The sequence below is a fragment of the Solea solea genome, chromosome 7 (genome assembly GCF_958295425.1).
Source record: "Solea solea chromosome 7, fSolSol10.1, whole genome shotgun sequence".
In the NCBI taxonomy this organism is placed as follows: domain Eukaryota; kingdom Metazoa; phylum Chordata; class Actinopteri; order Pleuronectiformes; family Soleidae; genus Solea; species Solea solea.
In genome coordinates this window covers 15,120,769-15,148,483 of record NC_081140.1, presented here as the reverse complement: position 1 = coordinate 15,148,483, position 27,715 = coordinate 15,120,769, and the positions used below count along the sequence as shown (strand labels likewise).

General features: G+C 38.4%; 1 protein-coding gene across 1 annotated transcript; it reads left to right on the top strand.

Moving 5' to 3' along the window:
• LOC131462466 (protein phosphatase 1 regulatory subunit 37-like) lies at window positions 1-26,899 on the top strand. The gene is made up of 10 exons (XM_058633709.1): window positions 1-1,790; window positions 15,132-15,229; window positions 18,652-18,697; window positions 18,847-18,947; window positions 23,564-23,683; window positions 24,808-24,958; window positions 25,068-25,223; window positions 25,749-25,861; window positions 26,434-26,575; window positions 26,664-26,899. The coding sequence occupies exons 1-10, from the start codon at window positions 1,049-1,051 to the stop codon at window positions 26,882-26,884; spliced, it is 1,890 nt and encodes a 629-aa protein (XP_058489692.1). The 5' UTR covers window positions 1-1,048; the 3' UTR covers window positions 26,885-26,899.
• The last annotated feature ends 816 nt before the right edge of the window (window positions 26,900-27,715 follow it).

Here is a 27,715-nt window from a genome sequence, read left to right as displayed (position 1 = left end):
CAGACGTGTGAACAAACAATTGTTGGACTTCAACAAGCTAGCGAATGGCACCACAAGAAAAACAGGTTCAACAGACTTGTACCGGGGACCGAGAGACCTGCGGCACCCAACCGCTTCGGAATATTCTGAGAACAACCATTAAGTAGTTGGTGTTGTTAGTGTCGAAAACTCCATCTTCGGCGCGGCTTCATTAGCGTCAACGTTAGCTACCGAAACATGCCCATTGCTCGGAGTGTGACGCCTGTTTTTTTCTGGCTGCCGCTGGTCGAGGGCTGTGATGCGAGCTGAGCTGCAGCAGCGCCACAGAGGGTGAGACAAGAGCCGGAAAACATTTGTTTTTTTCCCCATCCCGTTACACACAGGAGGAGAATGGACTTGTCGAGGGTAAACAGGCGACAGACATGCGAGCGCACACGGGCCTGAATGTCATTGTTGGCCAACAACTTTAGCAAGCTAGCTAACATTAGCTCGCTCAAATTCATGCAAATGCATAAGTGTTTGGTGTAGGGCAATACGCTTACATTGCTAGCGTAATGGAGGCACCCTGAGTCACTTGATCGTTTTCAGCTGACTGACTGGTCCTTTTAAATACTGCCGACAATGTGCTGACGAACAGACAGCCTTTGACTCGGTTCCCCTTATCAAGTAATAATAGGACCCGGTTGCCTTATTGGGTCATAGTTGGACAAAGTTACCTGGTCCAGCAACTGAATAATTTCTGAAACCGTTTTGTTTGGCACTCATTTTATGTTGTAATATTTGCGTATTATTGCACTTTAAGTAGCCAGCATTACAAGTATGCACCAAACTCACAGGTAAACTGGTCTTAGTGTATTTTACCACAATAGAATAAACCATTAGTAATTTAGGGGTTGTCATATTGCACTGGAATGCGATTTGGTCAATAAAGCATCAGTATGGGTGCACATCTACTATTGGTATTGTGAGTCAGAGATTAGTGTCAGGCTTGTCAGTCAGTATCCCCTATAACATACTTTCTAGGCTGTCTGGCACAGTTAAAGACTCGAGTTTTACTGGAAATGAAAACATGAATATCGAGGAGCAGTGTTTAGATGTATGCAATGTAAAGACAAAAAGCAATGTGGACGATGAATTCAACACTACCAGCAACACAGAAGGGGTCACCCCACGGATCTCTGAACTGATGACGGATAGTGACACAAAAAAGCACACTATTGTTCCCACAGAGGCCACTGAAACGTTTGTGATGCCACAGCTCACTGACAACCTTCAGGCAGTGGAGGAGAATAACCACCAGGTACAAAATACACTGGAAATTGACGAGGTCAATGGAAATGGAAAGAACACTGCCAAAGACACTCCTGTGATTGCAAATCCCACCAGCTTCATCCTCTCCGATGTGCAGCACATCGGTGACACTGGCGTGGAAAAAATGAAGGAAGATAAAGACATTAATGTTGTAGTAGGTGAAAGGGGCGATAGTGGGGACATGGACATAGGTGTGGCCCTGAGTCTGGATGAGACTGGGGTGTTGGAGGCTGAATCGTCAAACAATAGATCATTGCTGGACAATGCTTTAGACTCTGAGCCCTCGTCCCAGGAGGACCCCCCTGCCAACTTGGCAGAGAGCCTGTCTGATGTAAGTCAGGTGAGCAGCACAGAGGCTTCTGCCACAAACCAGGTTGGACTATACCCCTCAGTGGAGGAGGGGGACAATAAAAACAAACAAAGTGGCAAAAAGGTGACATTTCCTTCAGATGAGGACATCGTTTCTGGAGCAGTGGAGCCCAAGGACCCCTGGAGACATGGTAATACTGTGTGTTTGATGACTGATGGTTGTGTTTACATGACATTAGAAAAAAAATACACTCAAACAAGTTCACCTGAGTGAAATTGTACTAAATCAAATTTCAGTCTAATTACTATTGCATGTATACATTTGATTGGACTGGTTGAGATTTTCTGCACATGCTCCACAGTTTCTTCCCGCCTGGAAATAATAAAAGAGGCTGGTACACAGAAAAAGACAGCATGGAAAAACATGGCTACATCCAGACTCGGAGTGGTGTTAATCACTTGCTTACCACTTGCTGCTAACTTAAGTTGCTGAAAAAGGGGTATATTGCCACCTTTAGCAAAGTGGAGCCAGACCCATTTCATTCAATTCAGTCAGTACAAATAGAATTGATTTTGGGGTTTTAGTGTGGATGGTTCTCATCTGTTAAAAAATGACACTGCAGTCTTGAGTCCCTCACCCCTTTTCAAATACTTAAATTGTTAATAAAACAACTTAGATGGTTGTTAATTCCCAAAAGTCAAATGCACCTGTATGTCTAAATATAGTCCTCAGGCCTGTGTTGTGTGCACCATTGTGCGTGTCCCACCACTCCTTGAGGTGTGCCATTTTACCACAGTAGGTTCCTGTTTGTTCAGCGAAAACACGTCTGACGGGAGCTCCTGCAGGATATGGTTCTGCCATAACTGTGTTGATTCAAGGAACCCAATCTTGAAAGGCTAAAAAAAACAAGAGGTTACCTTTTCACTTTAACAGTTCATATTCTATACAGTAATACACATGCGCTTTTCAATAAAAGCAATGCATTTTTTTTAGAATGATTTAAACTGATCCCCCTGTTAGCCCTACAATAACACAGTGTGCCAGCTACTTAAATAGGAACAGGGCACAGCTGGAGTAGAGAAATTGTTTACATCATGACACACATAAAGACAATTAAAAAGCAAACACAAAACTAATAGCTTTTCTTTCCTGCAACTCCAGATCACATGATATACTGTAGTAGATGAGGTTTGTTTGTATTATAATTTTGTTCATAAATTAATATTCCTAGTTTAGCTACTTATTTGAGATTTATTGCCCCAGTTTTGTTATGCTGCTTTCAAGAGCTGGTACCTTGTGTGTGTGTGATCTGACACGACTCACACACTCCTTCCCCTGGCATTGACAATAGATATTGAATAAACAATCCAACAATGATAATGTAAAAACATGACAAAGTCACACAATGGATGGTAGTGTAATGCAATGTCAGGATTATGATAATTCACCTCGTACTGTCAGCTACCATCTGACCTGTGGGGTTTTAAGTGTAAGCCAGTCAAAGTCCTGCGTTTTTCTCTGGTGTATAAAACCTAAAATGTAGGCCAGACCAAGGCAAAGGTCAGTTGTATGAAATGCCCAGATGGGGGAGGGCGAAGACCAGGCCATTCCAAAGGCCATTCTGATGGTATTAGAGATGAAATATCTTTAACCACTCATTACAGGTGCAAAGTCTAAACCTGCTGGTGTTCTGAGATAACTGTAGTGGGGTGTGAGATTATTTATCACCCAGTTCATTTATGTTCCAAATGGCCAGCTGATTAAATCACCTGATGTGATTGTCACAGATAGTTGATGGGGGTGAAGTTAATTGCATTGTAGAGAACATTTTGTGTGTTACAGATGACGGTAATGGTGTGTTAAACTTATCTGAACATTTTTTTAGTCCAGTCAGTCAAGACAAATACATTAATCTAAACTGCAAAACCCCAAAATTTGATTGAAATTAAAATTAATGAGCATTATATTACTCTGATGCACTGTTGTGTGCACACATGTACACACATTCACTATACAGTATATTTGCTACAGTAGGCCACACAACACTGATCCAAAATTCAGGTTACTCAGAAAACTTTTTTTTTTTTTACTCTGTTGTCTTTGCTGTCATAATTATTATGACTTTGTAAAGATTCTACGGAAAGCAGCTGCTTGAAAAGTCACTTTGTCCTACACTACATTTGTGAAGTTTTACGTACAGCATCTGCACAGTCTGAACCGTTTCTAGTCTGCAGCTTAAACTGCAGACAATCTACACTTTATTATTATTATTATTATTATTGTTATTTGAGTAACCAAACACGTTTGTTAATTTTCTACTCCCCGGTTCATCTTTAAGATTTAACTACAATCTAGATCGAACATATTGTTTTGCTGCGCATGTTCTGTTTTTCATATACCGGTCTTGCGGTATATGAGAAATTCCTATCACTAAAAAAAAAAGAATAGTGGTTTTCGGTACCACCCAGTAATAATGAAAATTACTTTACTACTGTAGTAGTAAAAATTACTGATTCCCACTGCCATAAAATAGTGTGTTTAGAATTCAAACTTGGCAGGTGACTTACAAAGGGTGCCAGTGTGCACTGCTTGAATGTCCCCGTCGATGACCATGAAACACACCAAAAATACACACACAACCCTCCCCCAACAAATTACCCCAAAAAACAGGAACATGTTGAGCAGGAATTTAACAATTTTTTATTTATTTCAAATTTCAAAACTTTCTCAATATTTGTTTTGCTGTGCCACAGATCACTCTTCACTGCTATAATTTTCATTATTTGAATGGTGCTTTACATTTTTTGAAACAACATGGTGGCAGGCAGGTAGGAAGATTTGCATAAAGGCATTACAAACAATGAACAGTTAGAATAAACATAAAACAAGTTAATTGTAAACAATACAAGGTGCAAGACACGCACTAGAGTGCACTTTATAAAATATGCCACAGACTTTAAATATTTGGATAAACTACACTAAGAAACTTAAATTTTTATATGCTTAAGTATAAGACATAATTGTTTGAATTTGTGTCTTTGGGAAACTTATGTCATGTTTTTACTCAACTGGTTTGTCAGTGGTGAATGTTTTTCATCCTTCCATAATCTGATTTCTGCCATATATCATTAGTACATGCACATGGCACAGGCTGTCTGAATGTTTGTGCGACAGAGTTAAAGTTCAGGAAATGAAATGTATCTGAATGTCTACCTGAAGGCTCCTCATTCTTTTTTAGATGTGAGCAGAGAACCACAATTCATTCCGACCCTTTATCTGCAGATCTAATGTCGAATCCCTGTCTTATGTCATCTGTCTGAAACAAAACCAAGAAGTGAGCCTGAGCTAACCAAGCCGGGAGCAACCATGTAAATTATAAGGCACTTTGGTAAGAGCAAAGGCAAGAAAGTATCAAATGTTAAAAAAAACAAAACAATATACATCTACTTTAATTGCTGGCACAAACTTAACTTCTGAACAGGAGAGAAGCTAAGAGTCATGAAAGCTCCCATTTAAGATAACCACCTGGGGTCACAGGGAGCAAAGCCAGGAGAACAACAGTAGCCAGCTCTTGTGTCATGTTTTCCAGTTCCATTTAATTCCAGAGTTTAACTAATCAATTTTCATGATATTGGCATACATAAAGCATGTGAACCTGGAATTAAACAAAAGATATAAAACAGCTGCTGAATTTTGGACCACCTTTGCAATACAGTACCAAATAGCTTGATTTTGTCTACATAATTTTAAAAAGTATAAGAGAAAAAGTTGTATTCTTTTCCCTTCCCTGTCTAGACTTGAGGGATGCGTCTTCCCCTCCAGGCTGGGCAAATACTGCATCATATCCTGAGATTCCTGAACTTCCCAACATGCTACACAGCTTCCCCTGTTTTTTTCTCCCTGGTGCAGTTTGAGATCAAATCCTCAATGCTTGCGTTCACAGAAACACTGGATGAGTTCTTCAGCTCATGCCAAGTCATTTCTTCCACATCATGCTTACCAGATTGGATTTATGAACCCATGCTTCAGGATAGTTTTTCAAAGTCAAACATACAATAGTAGTAGATTATTACCGCACTACTACCTCTATGACTACAATATTAGTAAAGAAAAACCTTAACACTTGCAGTGCATGTTCAGTAATTCCTACAATGATTGTGTTTATCCTGTAACTGACAACACTCAACACTCAATTCCCTTGTAAGTTTGGTCAGCCTGCCCCTCTATCTTGTGTCATCAGACCCCAGGGCCACTTGGCAGTAGAGAATCTTTGACCTGTGAAAAGTTATGCATGGTCAACCAAGTACAAAAAAAGACTGAATCTTTATGGCCACAAATTGAAGGCTTACAAGACCAAAAGTGACCAAATAGTGAGTTTAGTTTCTGCTCTAGGTATACCAGTGTTGGTAATGTAAGTAGAGTGGAAATGTAACGTCTTTGCGTACCAAGAAGGTATGCAGTTATGTTCCCACACACGCACAGACACATACTAAACTGCACCGCTCCTCCTTGACCACTCACTCATGTTCACTAATATAAACTATTTAAAAATGACACTGTCACTCATGTCATTTATCTGTGACATGATAATGCCTCCTGATTATATCAGCCCTCTGGGCTCACTTTAGTTGGTAAATGCATCTGTTAGGCATTTTACATGTGCATCTTTGTTTGCCTTGTAAATTTGAAATCTGCATATTTAAGCTTGTTTTGGGATAAACCCTGCCCTTTGACCATATGGCACTGGTGCCATAAACCATGTTTTTTTTACTAATAAAGCTGGGCATTGACAGTAATTGGGGAATAGGCATTTGTGAGGATTTCTTATTCTGTCTTGACTTCTGCGTACGACTGTCTTGTGTTCATCAGAAGGAATTCCTTTGCTCTATGTGTCTGCTTTGATCGCATTTGGGAAGGCTGCAAATGACTGATTTTACCTACACGTCAAACAAAATGCCTTATTTAAACGTACAGCACACAACTGTTCTTTGCTCATAGTATCACTCTCCATCTGGTGTACCAGTGTTTTTCTTTCTCAGAAATGTTAGGTTTCATATTTGCATCGTCACGTTTTGTTTTATCCTAAGAGTTGATGACAGTCGGAGGTCGTTGATGCATAGTTACAACTGCTCAAAGTGTGAAAATCAATATGGACAGGTTGTGATATTGTACACTTAAGTTACAGTTGCTGTACCTGCAGGGATGTGCAGCTGACCTACACTGCTGAGCAAACGTCTCAGGGCACCCACAGCTTTGTTATTTTTATGTTTCTCAAATTCTGTGATCATTAGTCATAAATATTAGCTGTCAATGAGCTTAACACATGTATGTAATGCCCAAGGATGCCTTGAATAAACCTGGCACAAAAGACCTTTTGTCTTGACATGAAATACAGTAGTAGGGCAAAAGCCAGTGAAATTAATTGGGGTTATTGTTCAAGTGTGAGGGTAGATCACACTCTAACTTGTAGAAGTTGTTTATTTTCTGGATGTTATTTTAAAACTGCAAACATGTTTCCTGTATTTTCTGGATGTGTTCCATTAAAACTGAATGATAAATAATTACACAATATGGTCATTATAGCATTGACAAAACAACAAATCTAATGGTGGCCTAAGGCTTTTGCACAGTACTGTTTAATACTTGATGTTCAGGACAGGTTTTCTTTGCTGTGTGTGTGATTAATAAGAAGCTTTATTCAACCTTTCTCAGACTTTATCCTTTCTATATCATGTTAATTGTTGATCTGCACACAGCTACATTGGATAACTCTGTTGCATTTTCAGATAATAACAATATTTGTCTAAACAAGGGATTGGGGTTTTGATCAGTAGTAATCCGCATCTATACCAACATACATACTAGTGTATATCACATAACCATTTAAGATGATATTCTCTTTCGTTGTTGTTTGCTTAGTCCCAGAAAATATTACCTACAAAAAAACAATAGTTGTGTAAAAGTGAGGATTTTTGTTGTGAGACTTGGTCACATACCCTCACGCAGCCCTGTGTTTGTACAGTGTGATGTGGCTTATGATAATGAGTTTACTTAGTCGTTTACACCTTTGCACTCATCTGTTTCTAAGGTGGCATCCGTGGCACATGCACCAAGCCCCTTGGCTAGTTTGAGGCTCACTCTGGTCTGAGGGTATACATGAAGTTGCCACTTGACTCCAAATTGTATTATCTGGGTGTTTTATTCCAACTTTGAGAAATGTTTACATGCACTTGAACAGTTGCGTTTTAGTCGAACTAACTAGCAACAATATGTTTTTTCTAATGCCTCTTAAATGTACAGACTGTTCACTTAAAGTCTGCGTCGTGTTATCCAGGCTGGTGGTAGCACAAACCAGCAGTGACACAGGCCCCTTCATTTGCTCTCTGCCATCTCCGACAAGCCAAGCAGCCAGCTGTCATGTGTGAATGACGCTGCTGTCACCATCCACAGCACAGCGGTGTGAAATGGCAGTGACCAGGACTAGAGACTGAGGCCTATTTTGAACACTGGCACTTGCACGTTACTGGCAGCACCTGTGTCATCCATGCTAACATATTCCTACCCATCCTGGTGTTGTCATCTTAACATACAAGAGATTTCATGTTTCCCTTTAGACTAAGTTCACACTAAGGCAGCTAAATTTACAGTAAAATTATGCTTATTTGCTCTTCCACATTGATTTCCACGGTTCTTTGTCCAAAATGGAACTCCTGAACACAAAGGTGACTTGATTGCTTTGTGATCCCATTTTCAGTCGGCAAAAAAAACAGAACAGATCCACAGGACAGAGAGCACAGTTAATAAAAACAATTATTTCAACATTGTCTGACATCGGTATGAATACATGTTAATGGAAACAGCTGAGCTGAACATTATTTACGTAAACTTGTGCATTATCGGCATCTCGGGCTTCAACTGACTCATCCTCCCTCTATTGGCATGACTGTTTTTAGGCATGTGGAAGAGTCCTCAAGATTCTTATGCCTTTTGATGATCAGACACAGATGGACAGACAGATGATCCTTGAATTAATAGAGAGATGGTTACATAGTTTATAGCAGTTATCATGTACAATTAGCACTTGGAATGCAGTAGAATTAACAGAGTTGGCTTCTTACTGCTATGCAAATGCATGTATTTGTATAGTTAAGTCAGTGTTTTTCTGATATTCAGGAATAATATACAGTATTATTAAATGTATTCACTTTAGATGGGAACTTGTTGAAAAAGCACAGACATACTGTGGAGTTAACGGCGAGAAAAAAAATGCATTATAAAAATTAGCTCACTACTTTGTGAGCTGAAGGACTACATGCTTTCTGTCTGGACTGAATGTTTGCAGATGCAACGATGATGAAGGTCAAACAAGACATGTAAAATATTTTCAATTGACAGCAGTAATGGTGGTAAAAAAAAAAAACACCTTCAGACTTGACTGGCTGAACAGCAGATACTGTGCAAGCTGATGATAATGATGTACATCTAAGAGTGGATTCATTTCAAGGAATGTAATGTTTGTATCCACTTTTCTCTTTGAGCTCCTACCTGATAGAAATTATTTCCACTAGACTCTTGTAGCCTGGCAGCATAGGTTATTCCACTTGTTTCAGCATAATGAATGATGAAGGCACACATTACTTTCCAGAGACCTTATGCTTTTGTTTAGGGAAGCATTTGCCTCTAGTAGTATAGATCATTCAAGATAATTGGTTGTTAGTTTGCTGTTAAAGTTGATCGTGTGAGTGCAAGGACGGCCAATAGGTGTGGTAAATCAGTCAACATGCAGACTACCCCTTTAGTCACTTCTCATATTATGTTACTAATGCAGTATCCACAGACAATCAGACGATCCTTGAATTAAAAGAGATGTAAACTGTAGCTGTCTTTGCTGTCCCATATGTGTGCAAACAGCTCGACAGGGGTTTATTGACAGAACTGAATCTGGTTACAGTTTTTTGCTGCTGTGTCTCAAGCTTTTGACTTGCAAAGCATGCTGTCTCTCTGTAACTAGTGAAACCAGCGTGTACTGACTAGTTAAAGAGAAGATATTCAGGACATGAAATTTGAACATTTTGAACATTTTCTTTTTAATCTGCCCTTTGTGGCATTCTTCTGTCTTGGCAAACCTCTTTCTCTGCACACATGACAACACTTGCCTTTGCTTGTTTCACACTCAGTGTTGGAGTGCGGGGAGTAAGCCCATAACATGTTGAATGTGTTTGAACTCTGTTTTATCAGCTAGACAAAGAATAATGTGAGTGATGGAGGTAGAAATATGGAAAGGCTGATGAGACATGTGGATTTGGGGCAGACTTGACATGTATATGTTCTCCTTTCTTGAATAAATGTAGTTAACATCTCTGAAATGATCTATTTTTGTGTAAATGTGGAACAAGAGCCGGCAGATTTTGTGCCAAGTTGATGACCATATACAGTACGTCTATTCAACACATGACAGCACCTTGTAGATAGGTGACATGCCTACAGGCCCTCAAGGTTTGGCTTCAACATCAAGTACAGGGATTAATGTTCTCCATTGCTTCAACAAAAAGAGGCCCTGAGTGAGATCAGTGTTTAAGAGTTTTAAGAGTAAAGAAAAACCCAACAGCTATATCAAACTGAGATGTAGAATGTACTAGGCTATTTGAGAAGGTAAATCAGGGTTAGAAGGTTAATGACACCAACACAAATATTCATGTATACCAAGGGGGTTATATGCATACTTTTTTTGCTTCTCTTAACCTTTTTTTACATGAAAATATATGGGTGATTGCGTGATTGAGAAAAAAAGGAGACACTGTTCTTCTAAGTGAGCTTATGAAATAAATTATGAAATAAATAGTTCTTTGTCATCTATGTTTCAGTATGAGTCGTCCAAACTGAAGCTCACGCTAGAGCCCACGCTCACACTGTGGGCGCTCTGGGTCGATCTGTTTTGACCTTTTGTGGGCATTTTTAGAGGCTTTGACTTCAGCAGTGTTATGATGTGCAGCTACAAAGTAGAGGAGTAGCCTTGTGTTTGTAGTTGCTGCGTGTGGATTTTGATGAGTTGTCCTAGAGGCCCATTAGGAAAATTAAAAGAAAATTATATTAATTGAGAGGGACTGGGAAAAATTGAATTTAATTGGTTCATAATTTTGGTGTTATACTCTTCAAGTCGATAAAAGCAGGTCAGTTGGTTATGATGCAACGATAGAAAATAAAACAATGATTTCATGTACATATCCGAAAGGGGGTGGGAAGTACAATTTATTCAATCCCACCCGTTCTCTATAATGTATTTACAGCTATTATTTATCTCCCTCTTACATTAATGTTTCTTTTAATTGATTTTAATTGCACCGGCCAACCCCAATAACACGTGTTGACCTTCACAACTTGCGTCAAAACTAAAGGTGTAAGGTTTTTCATGGTTGAGGGTAGCAAGTGTGTGGGGATTGAGAACATTTCCCATACATCAGTGCTGTCCAAACTTTTCACAGTCCCGTACCACTTCAGACATTTGACCTCCAGCCATGTATTCCCTACTCCTGTGCACAAAAAATGTGTGACTGTCTGTAAGAAATGCCAAATTTTATACCCAGGTCCCTGAGCAAGGCACCCATAGGGATTGTTTGGTTGGTAGCAGCATAGATATAATAGAGCATGTCAAAATATTATGCCTGATGCCAATCTTTAGAAATCAGTGCATTTTATATAGGATTTCTTTGGCTGATTCTCTGGTTTTACCCCATCTGATAAAATACAACAATGTTGTAATTAAGAAATGATACACACAATTGCTTAACATAAACATTTATTGAATCATTTATTAAACAAGACTTTTGGTATATCTCTACAACTTGTGTTTTGTGTCTGCATTACAGTGTGATTGAATATGTTATTTTTGTCAAACAAACTTTTGGATGAAAGAATAAAGTTTGCATTTTGAGTAGTATTCTGAGAGCAAAACTAAAAAAAAAGAAATCTAGAGAAAGGAGTCTGTATCCTTTCTCTTGTCACTTTTACACAGCTGGCTAATCTCCTAAGAAAGTGTATTATATTGTTCAAAGATGAACTATATACTAATGCTATTACCAAATTTTCAAAGATTTTGGCTTTGACATACCCCTCCCTGCTCTGAGCGCATGTGTCTGTACTTGTTGCAGCTCTGCCAGTTGTTCAGCTCAAGTAATTGGTTTATAAATTATGGCAGCTACATCTCCTCAGCTACAGTTTTTTCTTGCCCCAAGATACTATATTCAGGCGGCTGTGCAGTGCACTGTAGCACAGATGACACAAAGCTGTCAGGCCAGAGTTGATGCAGACCGTTTAAGGCCATCACAGATACATACCCTGAAAGCACTGCATTACTCTACTGTTGCTTACATTTAACTCCATCTGAATAATTGAGTTAAAAATAAAATGATTTAAAAGCTGATGACTTGTTGTAGGATAATTGCTGGATGGTGAACATGATCCCACCATGGTTGTAAGCCATTAAGTTCACAAGGTTTAATTTACCTAGAGTCAGAGTGTTGTGCTCCGTGTCATTAAGCAAACTCACTTAGTCAGAACAGAGATGGGCATGTTCCATTTTCTTCTGTATCGTCTTTTAATGACTGGAGACTAATCCAGGTTGTTTTGACAGCAGTCGCCCTGCCCTTTTTTTGCTCCTTTATTCAGTATAACATGAATAGCTGGTTTTGTCTCCCCTAAAGGGATGGTCAGGGCAAATGGATTTTGCAGTGGATGGTGCAGTGTGTCAAGTAAATGTTACTGCACCTAATTTGGGTTTAGGAAATAGTTTTGATACCATCTTTGAGTGACAAGTGTCGGGGTGTTGTTGCTCGACTCTGGCCACACTGGGCTAACTTTCCTGTCAGGACTTGGGAATGTATTTGACTGTTTGCCCAATCTCTAAGTTTAAGAGTTTTTTTGTTTTGTTTTTTAAATCCAGATTCAGTATAATCTTACCCCTTTCTTGACTTTGTATATATATCAGTAGTTCTCATCCTTATGTATGTTTGGAACAGTTTCTTTCCTCTCTTTCTTCTGTGTATCTCTTCATAACTACTTCATCTATACGTGTGCCAGCATCATTAGGAGATGTGCAACAAAACAAAAACAAACAAATAAATGTAGCTCTTCATGTTCCTGCAACTTTAAGGCTGTCATCTCTGACTGATATTGAAGGCAACATTTGATTTTACTGGTTTCCTTTTTGTTCGAGTACAATTGCTTATATTCTCATATTTGTTTTTGTCTGTGTTCAGCCATTTTAAAGTAGAAAGTAGAATATTTCTAACTCAAACCAATGACCCCATCACCAAAGCAATAACCTATCTCGTTTTCTGTTAGTAATGATCAATGTGTGAAAACACAACCCCACCAAGGAAAACCAGTGGACATTTTTTTTTTTTTTTTTTTTTTTTTTTTACATTTCCTATTCCCTTGGGTAAAAGACAACCCCAACAAACATTGTGGCTTGTCATTTCAACAAACGAAAATATTGTATTTCTAATGTTTTCATCTTAAAACTCTACCCCTGAAACCACACCTTTCCTCAGGAAGTGTTTATACACACACACACTTGCTCCACCATAACACTGAACAATAACACTTTTCCAAGGACACACTGTTCACCAGGACACACTCACTGTGTCATATAGTGGTAAAATTAACTTTAGCCTTTAGGTAATTAATTTAAGGTAAAATTAACTTTAGCCTTTCAAGATCTCTTACTGAATAACGTAAAAATGGAAATTAGGATTAAATGAGTCGTATAAAATGAAACCCTGTCTAAATGTACTGGTTGGTTATTTAGCAGCATACAATTCAAATCAGATAGAGAGCCTCACCTTGTTTTCTTTAATGATATTTCTACTTTATGTCATGTATACAGAATACAAGGAAAATAAACAGTAAACTTTTTTTTAAAGAAAAATTTCTATATCACAATATTGGTCAGAAAAAGCTTCTTAAAGTATGTTCATGCCCTTATTGTGACTGTTATTGTCAACTTTTTGCTTGACAGGATTAATCTCCATGAAGGCTTTGATTGTTATCTGTTGCTGTACTTGCATTTTCACACCTGAAATGTCTGTCGAGTGCTGCTTTCATACATGGACTGCAAACTTTTCAAGAGATGAATTGGAGAAGCTGTATGTGTAAACCTAACGATCAGAATCAGATAAACCAGACAAACCAGGAAATACAGAGGTTGTATTGTATACAAACTGAACAGATATAAATCAATAAAAATGATGTTGTGATGTCTTGAATATGCTAATTGCCATATTTCCCTTGCCAAACAAATCCTTAATTTTAAACACTGACAATACATTACCCCAGCAGCATTATACAAGATTGCACTGCATGCAGTTACTGGCTACATTATAGGGCGGTAGTTTTCATGAGGCTGAACAAAAGTGAAGGCCCAGTCTGCCACATCAAAAACACAGGGCTCAAATCCCAGGAGCAAAATCGCTGGCTTGGTCAAAATAAGCTGTTTTATTGTTGAAAAGATGGTGAGCGTTCTTATCCTTGATTCATATTGGTTGTGGTGCACCCAAAGGGTCTAGATAAACACCATGTTAATATCATTTAAAGTCCTGAATTTGCTGAATTCCTGTTTGCATGTGCTTTTTTTTCAGTGTTAACATCATCATGTGTTTATGTTTGGCTCCACTTCATCTCACAACAGAGTCTTTCAGTGAGAACAGTGGGTTTGAATGTTGCCCAGTCACCTGACTGGAGTTTGCCCCCCCCCCCACACAACAGTCTGGGATGGCAGCAGCGGCTGACCCACACACATACACACACACAGAGGAACAATTCATTCTTTTTGTGAACTTAAACAGGGGAGCCCTTAAAGCGGTTACAGTTCCTTGTCCTCTCTGTCAGGAGAGTGCTCCTCAAGGCAGACACACAAACAAATCAAACAAACATAAAATACATTTTTTTTCAAAGTATGTCCCTGTCCTAGATTTTTTATGGTGATAATTTATTGGCATAAACTCCAGGATCAGCACGGGGACAGACATGGGCGATATTTCAAAGTGCTATAAAAGTCAGTCCATTACAGATATTGTATCTGTTTGCTGTTTTGCAAATGGTGGCTATCAGAACTGCAGTCGCAAGTCACTGCTCTAGTGTTACCGTTGCTTCATAACCAACTGACCTGCAAGTGAACTGTGGAGCTCACAAAATAAACAGACATCCTTTAACCTGATGATGTGATAACATAAACCAGCAGCAACGTGGCCACATCCATTTCAGATTAAAAGCATACTGCATGTATTTTAGACTCATATTCCCACTGCGCACACACCATTAAATATTTGTGTTGTTGGAGATTCCACCCAAATCTTTTGATAGTAAGGCTGTATAATGTAGACATATGCAGAGAAAATGTCATCAGATAAATGTGTTTGTTTATTATGCTGCCTGATTATCTTCTTCTGTGTGTCTTTGTTTGGTTCCCAGGTGTGACAAAGAAACAAGATAATAAAAGCTTGATACTAACCTCTTTAATCTTCTGTTTTTGCAGCTCTGAATGTGACAGTGGAGGAGATCCTCTCTTCCTACAAACAGGCATGTCAGAAACTCAACTGCAAAACTATTCCCAAAGTGCTTAAACAGATACAGGTGAGGCCTAACACATTTCTTTGTATTTCTCTTTGCATAGTTTTGACAAATGTGTTACTTATTTTGTCTGTTAGAAAGGAAACATAATAATTTCCTAACCCTGAGGAAATGATAAGAACATTGTCACTTGTGCTACTCTTGGTGGAGCAATAAAACAGCTAAAGTTCTCTCCTAACTGTTCAGACTGCTGCGCACTGAAGCCCAGGGCAGCCACATAGAGCTATAGTCATGTTATTATGCCTTGTGATATATACATAAGTGGTTATTTTTACCCCCTTGTGGTTTTGAACTTGAACAGCATGTACATTTCATCCTTCTCAAAAGAAAAAGAATAGTGTTTGTGTATTTTCATGTTAGTATCACTCTCATCTAAACCATGGATCTTTTTGAAATTTCTCAATAAAATTATTGTTCAAAAGCTATTTAAATCGATTTTAAACTGCTGTTATTATGTAGAAAGGTCAAATAAATATGTCTCTAATAAAGTGTTTATTTTGGTTAGTGAATTTTAGTGTGGTCATCAATTTTCTACAGTGTCAGACATCAGATCCTTGTTTATCTGCCCACAAATCTGAACCTCAAACATGAGATAATTACCAGACAAAACACTTAACATTTGATGAGCTAAAACCTATGAATCATTTGTAATAAATGATCAACAGAGAAATGTATTGACAATTTACAGGAAGCAAAATGCAGCTTTATTGTACAGTGTAAGTGCATGTGACTGGATTTTAGCAGGTATATCCTGTCAACAAAACTATTGCCCCCTAGTTATACTGACAGGAGGAGTTGGCAGTGCTAACCTTTGCATAAGGGACACATTAGCACTTTTTCTTGTTTGCACTGTTGCTCAGTTGCTGCAGTGCACACTCATAAAACCTGAACTGGGCCTCATGAGAGCACGTTTGTACCTGCGTGTTTGTCTCTGTGTGTGAGTGATGATGTTTGAGGAAAGTTAAAGCCAGCTGGTAACACAGACACTATGTAAGGTAAATCCCCACACGCCCCGGTCAGCTGATTGAGAGACGCTATGTTAACATCTCAGCCAATTGTGAAAATACACATCACTGTGCTAACCTGCAACTGTGAGCTTCATTTAGTCCTGTGCTCTTGGTACATTTCCATTGGAATTTGTCTGATCTGAGAGTCTTGATCACCACCTTCCTTCTCTCTCTCCCTCCCTACCCCCCGGTCCACTATGTCCCCTGTTAGTTTCTGCTTAGTCATCCTTGCAGTAACCAGCCACATAAACAAGCCAGTCAGACCAAACGGTTGGCCAGTGAGAGAAGGGTTAGCAGGAGCTCAGCCATTTACTTGTGTTTCCCTCTTACACTCTGAATGCTTTCTTTATTAAGTCCAACTGTACGTGTGGCAGCCTGCCAGGGGCCCTACAGGTTATGTACATTTCTGGCCAGTTGTTTGTGTGTCTGTGTTTATAAGGGCCGCTGTTTAGCAGCTGCATGTTGAATGTGTGCTCCACAGTAAGTTCCATTGGAGTCTTTAGCCCTGGACTCTTGCTGGCCTTGTGTCACATTTCTGCTTCTGTGATTCCTTGGGGAAAAAGTGGTTTCCCTATGATGTACTTTCATGCAAGTTGAGTGTACACTTGCTTTTTGTGATTATGTAGAAACATGCTGTCCTTGAAGACCTGTGGTTGATCATATTCTACAGGGAATATATAGAAAAAGCTTTGATACATATATGTATACAGTATATTATGCTGTGCTATCAGTGGGAATGTGTTCCATTGGCATTCAGACCCGTGACAAATGACTGCACTGTATGTGGGTTTTTATCAGCTCCTGCTCTGATCAGCATTAGTTTGAACACAAGACCCAGCTGAACAATTTCTTCTTGATCTGCTTCATTTTTGCCAGCAGTGCATCATTCCCAGTTCAATGCTACAATGCTCAGTAATCCTCCGGCCATTAGTATAACCATTAGCCATTAATGTTTGTAGTGAAGCTGGCTTTTTTTACCACTTAGGATTTCATCATTCGGATCAACTGAAAGATTAAATATAAGCGGGACAGTAGTAAAAGTTAAAGTTGCAGAATAGTGACTCACTGAGCTCTCTCTGGTGGTTTTAGGTTCTTGTTATGTCACAATTCACATGTTTGTGACCTGTTATAATTAGAGCAGCAACTTGATTATTTTATTTTATTATCTATAATCGAGTGATCTGTCGATTTGTTTTCTTGATGAATTGATTGGTCCAAAAAATTACAGATAATTCAGAAAAATGTTGATCTGTCTTTTCCAAACCAGGAATTACTGATCAGAGAGATTGTTTTAATTCTTTTTTAAAAACAACCAAACCGATTGATCGATTATCAGAATAGTTGATTGATTTAGTAATCAGTAATTCACTTCATCTATTTATTGTCGCAGCCCTAGCTTTAAAGCACTCATGCAGGAAGAAATGATGTTCAGACACAGAGAGGCAAAGGTTACGGAGTTCATGTTTACTGGGTTAGGCAGCCAGCTAGAGGGACTTTTTCTTAGGGATGGTCAATACCACATTTTTGTGTCCAACACAGTACTAGTATCACAGCCATGAGTATGTATCCATAAAGGTATCAGTGCGATACAATATTTTACCTCTTTAAAACGACTTTTCTATTTCAAAAACCTAATGATCCAACTGCTTGACATTTTCAGCCCTCACTCACATCCTCTTCACATGAAGCTAGTGGTGGACATCTCTCTTTACAGCATCTTGCATTAATGAAGCACTTACATATTTAGGGTTTATTGATGGTGTCAAATTTTTTTTTTGGCCAGTATCACATTGGTCTTGTTTTTGTCTGTGATGTTGTCATTGGACTACATCTCAAGATTGACGACATGGTCTGTGGATCACAAACATTACGAGCAGTACATTTACATGAACAGTATAAAGTCCAGTGTGTAAGAAAACCTTTAACCACTGACACATCTTTGTTGTATGCTTGTGTTGGATAGTCTGACTTGTTCACCTGAAAAACACATGTTCTAATTACTAAGTCCATCTTGGGGCTTAACTTACCTGAATTGTCCACCAAGGTGAAAATTTGCCGTGCAGTAAACCCTCCCCTAAATTTTACACTCTGGACCTGTGTGGTACATTGAAACCACGTGAAGCAGCAGTCGGGAATGCAATGAAAGTGCTTGTGTTGACAAATAAGTGGATACAATTTTTCTGAAAGAAAAATAAGGGCAGGACTGGCAGAGGACTTAGTATTCCCATGCAGTATTTTACACAAGTTATGGAGCAAATGTTTCCAGCTGATGCTTTTCTCTACAGCAAAGTTTTATTGTTTACATAAGATCTGCAGCTATGTTTTGCCTCCAAAACGTTTTGATTTTATCAGTTTCAACAGGTTTGCTTCAATTGGGAAACACACCGACTCTAACGCTGCTTCTTTTTGTTTCTGTAGGAGTTCAAAGACCTGACACAGCGAAACGAATGCTTAGATTTGAAAGGTAAGCACCAAAACAACAGCCTCATAGTTCCACACCATGAATGTATATAACCCGTCTCATTTCCACAGACTTGATTTTGTGCAGCACTTATTACTGTTACTGTGTGCAGTTACAAAATGCTGGTGTTATTTGAGTGTTTATGTCTTTAGGTGAAAAGCTGGACTACAAGGCATGCGAGTCTCTGGAGGAGATTTTGAAGAGGGTCCAGTTTAAAGTGATCGACCTGGAGCAGACCAATCTGGATGAAGATGTAAGATGTCACTGAAAATCTGTCCCTTTGCTTCCCCTCCATTTCTGCTCCCGCTTTAATTTACTCATGCCTGAGTCTCTTTCTCATGTCTATGTCACCGCTCTTCGTTCAGTCTGATCCTCTTTAACTGGCAGGATGTCGAATTTTTGCCGTGGGTTTTCTGATTACTCCAGATGTCCAATTGTGTAAACACCATTAAGGACTGTTGTGCTGTAGACATGCACACATAGACAGTGTTGGGATGTGGAGCAGAAGGACACAGGCCCAGACCACTTCCTGTCCCACAGTTCCAAATATAATCGACACAGTCACACAGGATACATCGTAGGTAGGAAGGGTAACTTGAATTACTGCTCACCCTGTGTGGCAAACTTATGTTGACCACTAAATGCTAGTCTTCAGCTCTCGTTTAGAGTGTGAGAATGTTAGATTCTGTCTTCAGAGACAGTAGTGTAAAATTGGGTAGCTATAATATTACCTCAAGACTGGCAGTTAGGTGTCGGGCAGAACAATTGATCTTTTAATGGAAATCGTAATTTGAAACATAACAAAATCATAAAGTTTACAGTTCAAATGTTCTTTTTTCTGACCATTCTATATTTAAAATTGAAATGCCTACACAGAGGAAAAAGGTGCCGTGTGTGGAATTTAGAGGGAATTTATGAACGGAAGTTGAATACAATGTCAAACTATATTTTAGAGGGAGATATTTGCCATTTTTCTAATTGACACTGGCCATATTATTTATTGATCCAAAATAAAAATTGAAATTTGTGATATAAATAACAATCAGCCAATTGTTACAAATGATGCATCTTTGTTCTCAGAATCTTGACGAATCTTAAAATGTAAAAATGTAAAAAAAAAAAAAAAAAACTGTATTGAATTGGACATGCTGTGCAAACATAAAATGTGTATTAGGGAGACAGACCATAAGTGTTGTCTAGTAACTGGTTACTCTTTTTCGTGTTATTTGTTTTCATGAAAGAGTTATTTTTTATCAAATAAAAAGAAAATCTGCAAACACTCATGGGCTGAAATAATCAGCATCAATTTTCAAAAAAACAATATCGATATCCAATATATTTTACTAATTTACTATATCTTGAAAATTAAAAATTATGACAGAGTATTAGGGCCACACATAGAGATTTTTTTGTAATGCCGCAATTAATCGTCATGGCAAAACGATTGAATGAGTTGAAATAAATGAGTTTAATCTCGTCAGCAGTATTGGGGATTCAGTTGGTTGCAATTCACAATTTAGATTGCACATAGATGCCACTAAATGAAGCACTTTTGTCATTTAATGTTTTGAGGTTGTCCTTTGGTAATGCTCTATCAGGTTTTGAATTTGGTACAGAGGGAATTTTGAACTGAATATTAAAATTATATCATCAGAAAAAACTTCCCTGTAAGGTATTTTTCCGAGTCCGAGTTAGGTGTACAAATCGATGGGGATTTTTTTCTATTGGAGATGAACTCTGGAGTTTTTAACCACCGGTCACCATGTAAAGGAATATTTTAAAAAACAGTTTTGTTAGACATGTGCATGTAAATTCATGTGAAAGAGAACGTCCATGAACGTCCTTACTAATGACAGGATACTGTCTGCCTGTAGTTTTATTGCTGTAATAATGCATGTCCCATTTCTTTGTTTCATTTCTTGTTTTGTGTCATGTTCACTCCCAGATCACGTGTAAAACGTCTGAACTGGTTCTGTTTTTTCAAAAAGCGTATGCTTAATTTCTCCAAAAAGAAAGCACACATCTGCATTTTTTTTGGTCCTACCTCCTGACAACATCACATATTATGTCAACACTGATATCAGATACAATTCCACATTAACTCCTTCTTGGCAGCTAATGAAATTTAGTATTAACAGTAGCTTTTGCCATCATTACTAACAATTTATGCTGGTTATATGATTTATTAGTAGGTATTATCAGTTCCTCTTGTCACATAAAGAAGATGCATCTTCTGCCAGTGTTTTTAAGGATTTCCAATCTTAACTTTTGGCTTCTGATTATGCCCTCATGCCATCAGAGGCGTAGTGATTTTGACTAGTTTTCTAGTCATAGGTGACGATCACTTTCTGTTGAACATGATTCATCAGTAATACCACATCTGGTGCATTTACTTAAACTGAAAGAGTAACTGATTTGGTGTTTAAACCTAAAATGACAAGATCACTGACCTCAGAAAACTCACTTTTGGCCACAACTCAAGAATGAATGTGCTAATAAGGACAGATTTTTTTTTTTTTAAGACGGGTGTCTTACTGGATTTAGTATGATAATTCAATGAGATATTTGAGAATAAATGTCACCAGCTTTAGCTGCAGTGCACATTTCAAGAGTTTGTCAAGGTAAAACAGCTGATGGTCCCAATGTTTTAGTTGGCTGCCCTTAAAACATTGTGAAACAGTCAAAAAGATAAAGTCAAACCAGTGCCAGTCAAACCTTAAAAAACCTTTGGTAACCCTTAGGTAAAATATATTTTTGTGGTGATCTTTTCATCTTGGTTTGAATTAACATGTTTTCTATGCAGTAGAGTCCAAAATTTAAACATTGGTTGAAAGAGTTTATTTGTTTCCATTGCACTTTGTCACATTAAGTGATTGTTCCAGTCGGGGTTATTTGCATTACAAGAACATTAAATACAAGCAGGTATATTCATGAACAATACTGGACATGTGTACTGAGATATTGATAGATAAACATTTTAGTTGTATATTTGCTTTAGTAAATACACACAAAACATAGGCACCCACCCATTTGGGCTTTATGTCATGCAAACAAATGCAGAGAGACAAACCCAGTTTTTTTTTTTCATCCAACATAGAAATCTGCTCTGGAAATATTTATGAAGCAGCTGAATGAGTCAGTGACTGAATCACCAGAGAGCAGCATCACAGTCTGTGACAAGTGTCTCACCTCTGACGACATCAGACACTTAAAGGGAGAAGCAGAAAGAAGATGATTAAATAGTTTGTCTTCTCATTGGATGTCACTGAGATATCCAGTAGAAACATGGCTTAATTTAGCGTTTTGTTTTAAAGGATATGATATGATGAAGGTTTCCAAAGGATGCAGAAGCACAGAGAGCGCTAGTTTTAGGCGGTTTTTATTGGACTGAATGTGACTCATGTTCTCCCACCCTGAAGATAAACACACTTGTGTATACTCCATAATGTCTACCACACACACAGGTTTGCACAGCTATCCTTTTAAGGACTCACATTGACTTCCATTCATGTGTGAAGCCTAACCAAAGCCTTATCCTTAACTTAAACCATTACTAGTTAATGACTAACCTTAAAGGAATTTGCATTTAGCTTTGCATTACTAGAATAGGGGTAGTATTTTACTACCCCATTCTAGTAATACAAAGCGAATCAGTGAAATATTCCTTTAACACCACATCCTGAACCCAGCAGCACCAAAAACAAGCCCATCACATAAACTCTACCCATGTAAGATCCATCTTCACTCCATACCATTAAAACCGTCACAGAGTGGAGGTATCGTGATAGTAAAGATCAACACATTCTGATCACAAGTGCACTTCAACCTTATCCTGCGTGACCTGACATTTCACTTCAGTCCTGCAACTGCCTCAGACTAAACAGTTTAGTGCCCTGAGATTTTCTGTTACCCGTTTGACAAACAATCTCACAATTAGCTGCTTTTCTCATTTATTTATTCTGTTTCTTATTCTTATTTTGGGGCGTTTGGACTGTTGACCATATCAAAAAGGAATTTGGGACTTGGAAAACGTTTCATTTTTGGGGACAAATTATTATTATCTTCAGATTTATTTATGACATAATCTTTTAAGGAAGAATATATGTGCGGACATTTATATTTACTTTTCTCTATACTTTGTTTTCTATGACACTGCATTAATTTTACAGCAGTAGTCCCGATTTATTTTTCTGAAAACCGTTTTACTATACAACACAAGATATACATGAAATTCAAAACATTGTTTAAAGATAAAGCGATCAGGCTAAGTAGAAAATAATGTGCTTTTTACTTGGTGTCTATTTGTGCTGTAAGACAATAAAATAAAATGAATATAGCATCTCAGAGCAGGACACAGCACAAATGGCAGCCTTCAAATGAAAGTGCTTAAAATGAAACTGTCTTTTAAAAACCATGGATTACAGAAAATACTGATAAACAGTACTTTTTACTTTTGAAAAAAATAATCTGACTACTATATTTGTCAGATTATTTTCATTAATCTTGTAGAAATATCACAATTTTGGGGGGGGGCTGTTTTGTTCCTCACCCAATTGGATATTCCATATATTTGGCACTCTCAGGTTAACCTTTTTACCCAGGAACACATCTGCATGAAGACTGTGGGTCAATCTCCAACTTTCTGGTTAGAGAATGACCCGCTCTGCTGATCCCCTACTCGTCTAAACTAGTTTCCTCGGGTCTCCTCTGCCCTGAGGGACTTTTACCCCTGCTGCAACATCTGCTCCTTGTAACATCTGTTTTGTTCTTTACACAGTGACTGACTGTGGCGTTCAGACTTAAATGTCTAAAATGTGATAATACTTCCCTTTTTTCTTACTCCTTTCCATCTCTCCCTTTGCTTTTCAGGGTGCATCAGCTCTATTTGACATGATAGAGTATTACGAGTCAGCCACACATCTGAACATCTCCTTCAACAAGCACATTGGGACACGGGGATGGCAGGCTGCAGCTCACATGATGAGAAAGGTGAGATTTAATTTCCTCTGCATTGGAAAAGGACAGGTTGGGAAGAAAAAAAAGGTTGGATTGCATCTTTATGTTTTTAAGAAAAAAACAAAGACAATAATCCAAGAATAATGTGTAATGTGTAAGAACCCTCAAAAATGGTCCCAAGATTATTATTATTATTATTATTATTATTATTATTATTATTATTACATTACAGATATAAACAAAGAGCAATATTCAATCTAAACAGTAATGCACAAGTATGTGTTGAATAAACCTAGGAATAATAGACCTTATTCACAGCAGATATTTCTCAGCATTAAATAGTACGACAAACAAAGGTTTTACAATAATATCAAGTGGATTAGAATTAAAATTTGATCCAGGATTGTGCTATTTCAAGTTCAACAGTAGGTCACACTAAATACTTAAATCTGCAGAACCTGTTTTTTTTCTCGAAAAATGGGTTCTTTTCAAACTGAATACAAGAGTCAAGTATTTTCTTCAATGTGTTCTAATAAATGATTGAAAAATAATTATACATAAGGTGTGACCTGACCTCTTTCTGACTGTGTTCCATCAGTGCTACTGTTGAGATCAAGTGGAAATTAAAACAAATAAAAACAGTTAATTGTAGGTTATATTGTTTTAATATAGATAACCACGACTAATAAAGATCCTCTGCAAAAGAGGACATTGAAAATAAAAGTATTAGTTTCTGTTTTGTTTTCACCCTCAAGGGAAACTGTTGCTTTATACCCAGGAGAAAAGATTGTCTCCACTGCCTGTTTTACTATTCTGTGCATAAGAGATATTGCAGGATTGTAAATAAATACACAAAAATTCCAAATTAAGTTGAGCAAATTAAAAAGGAATTTATCAGAGCTTGATTGTGTGATGTGATTTTAAATCAATAAAAGCTCTTAGCTGGTTATCAGTGCACCACAGCTATAATGAAAGGTAACCAGAGGTTACTTGAGGAGAATAAAGGAATCCCACTGTAGTGTAGTGAATGCAGAGTTAGATAATGCATGCGCTTTACCTAAAGATCTATATAATTACCTGGCCTCTGTAATGATGTAACTTTATTGCAGCGTAAATTAATCTGTGCCAAATTGTTTGTATGTATGTTTCCTCCTCAGACGAGCTCCCTACAGTATCTCGACGCACGTAACACTCCTCTGCTCGACCACTCGGCTCCTTTTGTGGCGAGGGCGCTGAGGATCAGTGGCAGCCTGGCAGTCCTCCACCTGGAGAATGCAAGTCTGTCTGGGAGGCCTCTCATGTTACTGGGTAAGAAAGGACAAAAATGCCAGAGAGGTGATGGGAGGAGACATACTCGAGGAAGAGAAGGGGTTTTCTCTTACCAGCCTAATCTCATATGTCTCTTTTTTTCCTTCAGCTACGGCTCTGAAGATGAACATGAACCTGCGGGAGTTGTACCTTGCTGACAACAAACTCAATGGCCTGCAGGATTCGGCTCAACTTGGCAACCTGCTCAAGTTCAACTATAATATCCAGATCCTGGACCTGCGTAACAACCACATCCTAGACTCTGGTACAGTGATGAAGCACAAACAGAAACATCAGCGTTACGATATAACATTACATTAGATTTGTTTGTCGTGTATACACCTCAATACCTTAGCCACAACTAATGATAAATGTAGGACTTTCATAAATGCAAATGTAGATTTTTTTTTTTTACATTACTGCTGTAGTAGTATTAGAATGATGGGATGGGATAGGAGTAGTTGTATTGGTTTCCTAATAATGTGATTCAGTGAAATTGAGAAGATTATTATTATGTGACCAATGACAAAAACTGAACTTGTTTGTCTATTTGTAGTTGAATTAATAAAATCATAATTAAATAATATGTCCCTACTGGCTGCTCAGACAGCTCAATACTTTCCATAACAGAAAATGAAAGAGAAAAATTACAAGAGGACAAATAAGTTGTTGCTTAAACACAAGCTTCCCTTTATATAAGACATTGATTATTTGTGTTCACATGATATTTTGTTTGAATTGTGATATTTTAAATGTCATATAGTCATGGTGTCTGTGTTTGTCGTTGCAGGTCTGGCCTACGTATGTGAAGGACTCAAAGAGCAGAGGAAAGGCCTTGTCACTTTGGTGCTATGGAACAACCAGCTCACACACAACGGCATGGGTTACCTCGCTGCTGCACTGGTACGCACACACACACATACGGTGGGAAAGTAAAACAACTCTGCACACACACATAGAGAAAAACAAGGTTGGTTCTGAGTGTGTGTGCAGGGAGGCAGAGATGTGATCATCATAGTATCTGCAGAATTCCTCCTTTCTCCTCATACTGTATCTGTTCATGTTCAGCAGCTGAACCACAGCCTACTGTCTCACAAGCACCATCTAGCCCCTGCTGAAAACTTTGGTTTGTCACATGGATAATTTGACTAACCAATTTGACTGCCTTGAGTGAGAGTAGCTGCAATAAAGATTCGTTTTTATCCAACCGTTTGCCTCATCTCTGCCAGCAAACGTTGTACAAACGTTGTAGCTGTAGGTAGGGTCTTGTTCATACACGTAAGCTCAGGATCCTTTTAACAATAGTTGAGTCATATTTGTTTTTCAGTACAAAAAAATAAACAGAGAGGAGTGAGAGCATTAAAACAGTGTCAGCTCAAGTCGTTGTCAGTTATACTGTATATAATCCATTTATCATACACTCGTCTACTTTTACATTTTCTAAGCTTTTCATCGTCATGTGTTGTTTTCCTCAGCCATGCACTCAGAGTCTGGAGACCCTGAACCTTGGTCATAACTCAGTGGGTAATGAAGGCGTCCATAGGCTGAAAGATGGACTGATTGCTAACCGCTCTGTGCTCAGACTTGGCCTTGCCTCCACCAAACTCTCTTGTGAAGGTGAGAACTTCAGCCTGGGCTCTTCTGGTTTAGTTTTTGTTCACAGACTCTGACTGACTCCCATTTCTTTCTGCTGTTTGTGCTACAGGAGCAGTGGCTGTGGCTGAATTCATCGCAGAGAGCCCGAGACTGCTGCGCTTGGACCTACGAGAGAATGAAATCAAGACTGGTGGACTGATGGCCTTATCTCTCGCCCTGAAAGTCAACAACTCTTTGCTGCGTCTTGATCTAGACCGGGAGCCCAAGAAAGAAGCTGTGAGTATAGAGATAAGACGAGGGACAGGAGGTAAAGAGCGTGATATAGACTAAACATGTGCCTTTCTGTTGATCCTCCACTGGGTGGACATGCTCACATATATTTGTCAGAACTCAGAATCTGTGTGATCAATCCTGGCTACACATATGCAGTCTAAGGTCAACACGGATTGTCTCCTGCAGGGGAAATTCAAAAAATTCAAAAAATCCAAAATATTTTTCAATGTAGATGTGGAACATTTGGCTATGGAAATCAGAAATAATAATGCCTTTTTTTTTGATAACATCAACAAATCCCATGAAAGGGTCCAATTCAAAATCAAAGCGATCCTACCACCAAGTAGTGTTTTATAGCTGCTTTCAGACACGCACTGAAATCCAGAGTCTCCAGAGATCGTCAGAAAGGACTGTAATTGTGAAAGCAAATGTCCACAGATGTTCTCAAGAGATTTCCCTGCCACCATAATCTAACCTCTGGACGATCTCCAAGTAAACTAATGTGAGAACTCATGAGGAGAAACTCCAGATACTGCACAGAGAACGAATGGGCTTGAGTCTGCCACCTGCAGGCCAAAGTCATATGTCACACCTGTGCCTGGATCCTTTAGAGATCCTCCTGCTGTTGTGAATGTGTCCCACTTAGACAGTTTCCCACAGCATTCATCATATGTGAAGAACAAACTCTGTGAATGACCTGATTGTGTGGACAATATTCCAGTGTTGATGTGTGAAAACATCTTATTTAGTTCAGTTTATTTTTCACAAATAAATATGTAAACATAAAAACATAGTTAAAGCTAAAAGCTAAAGTGCAAGTAGAGGCGAAAGACCCAGAGGGATTGTGTGTCTGTGGCCTAACATACAGCATCTCATTCCCCTGTGCCA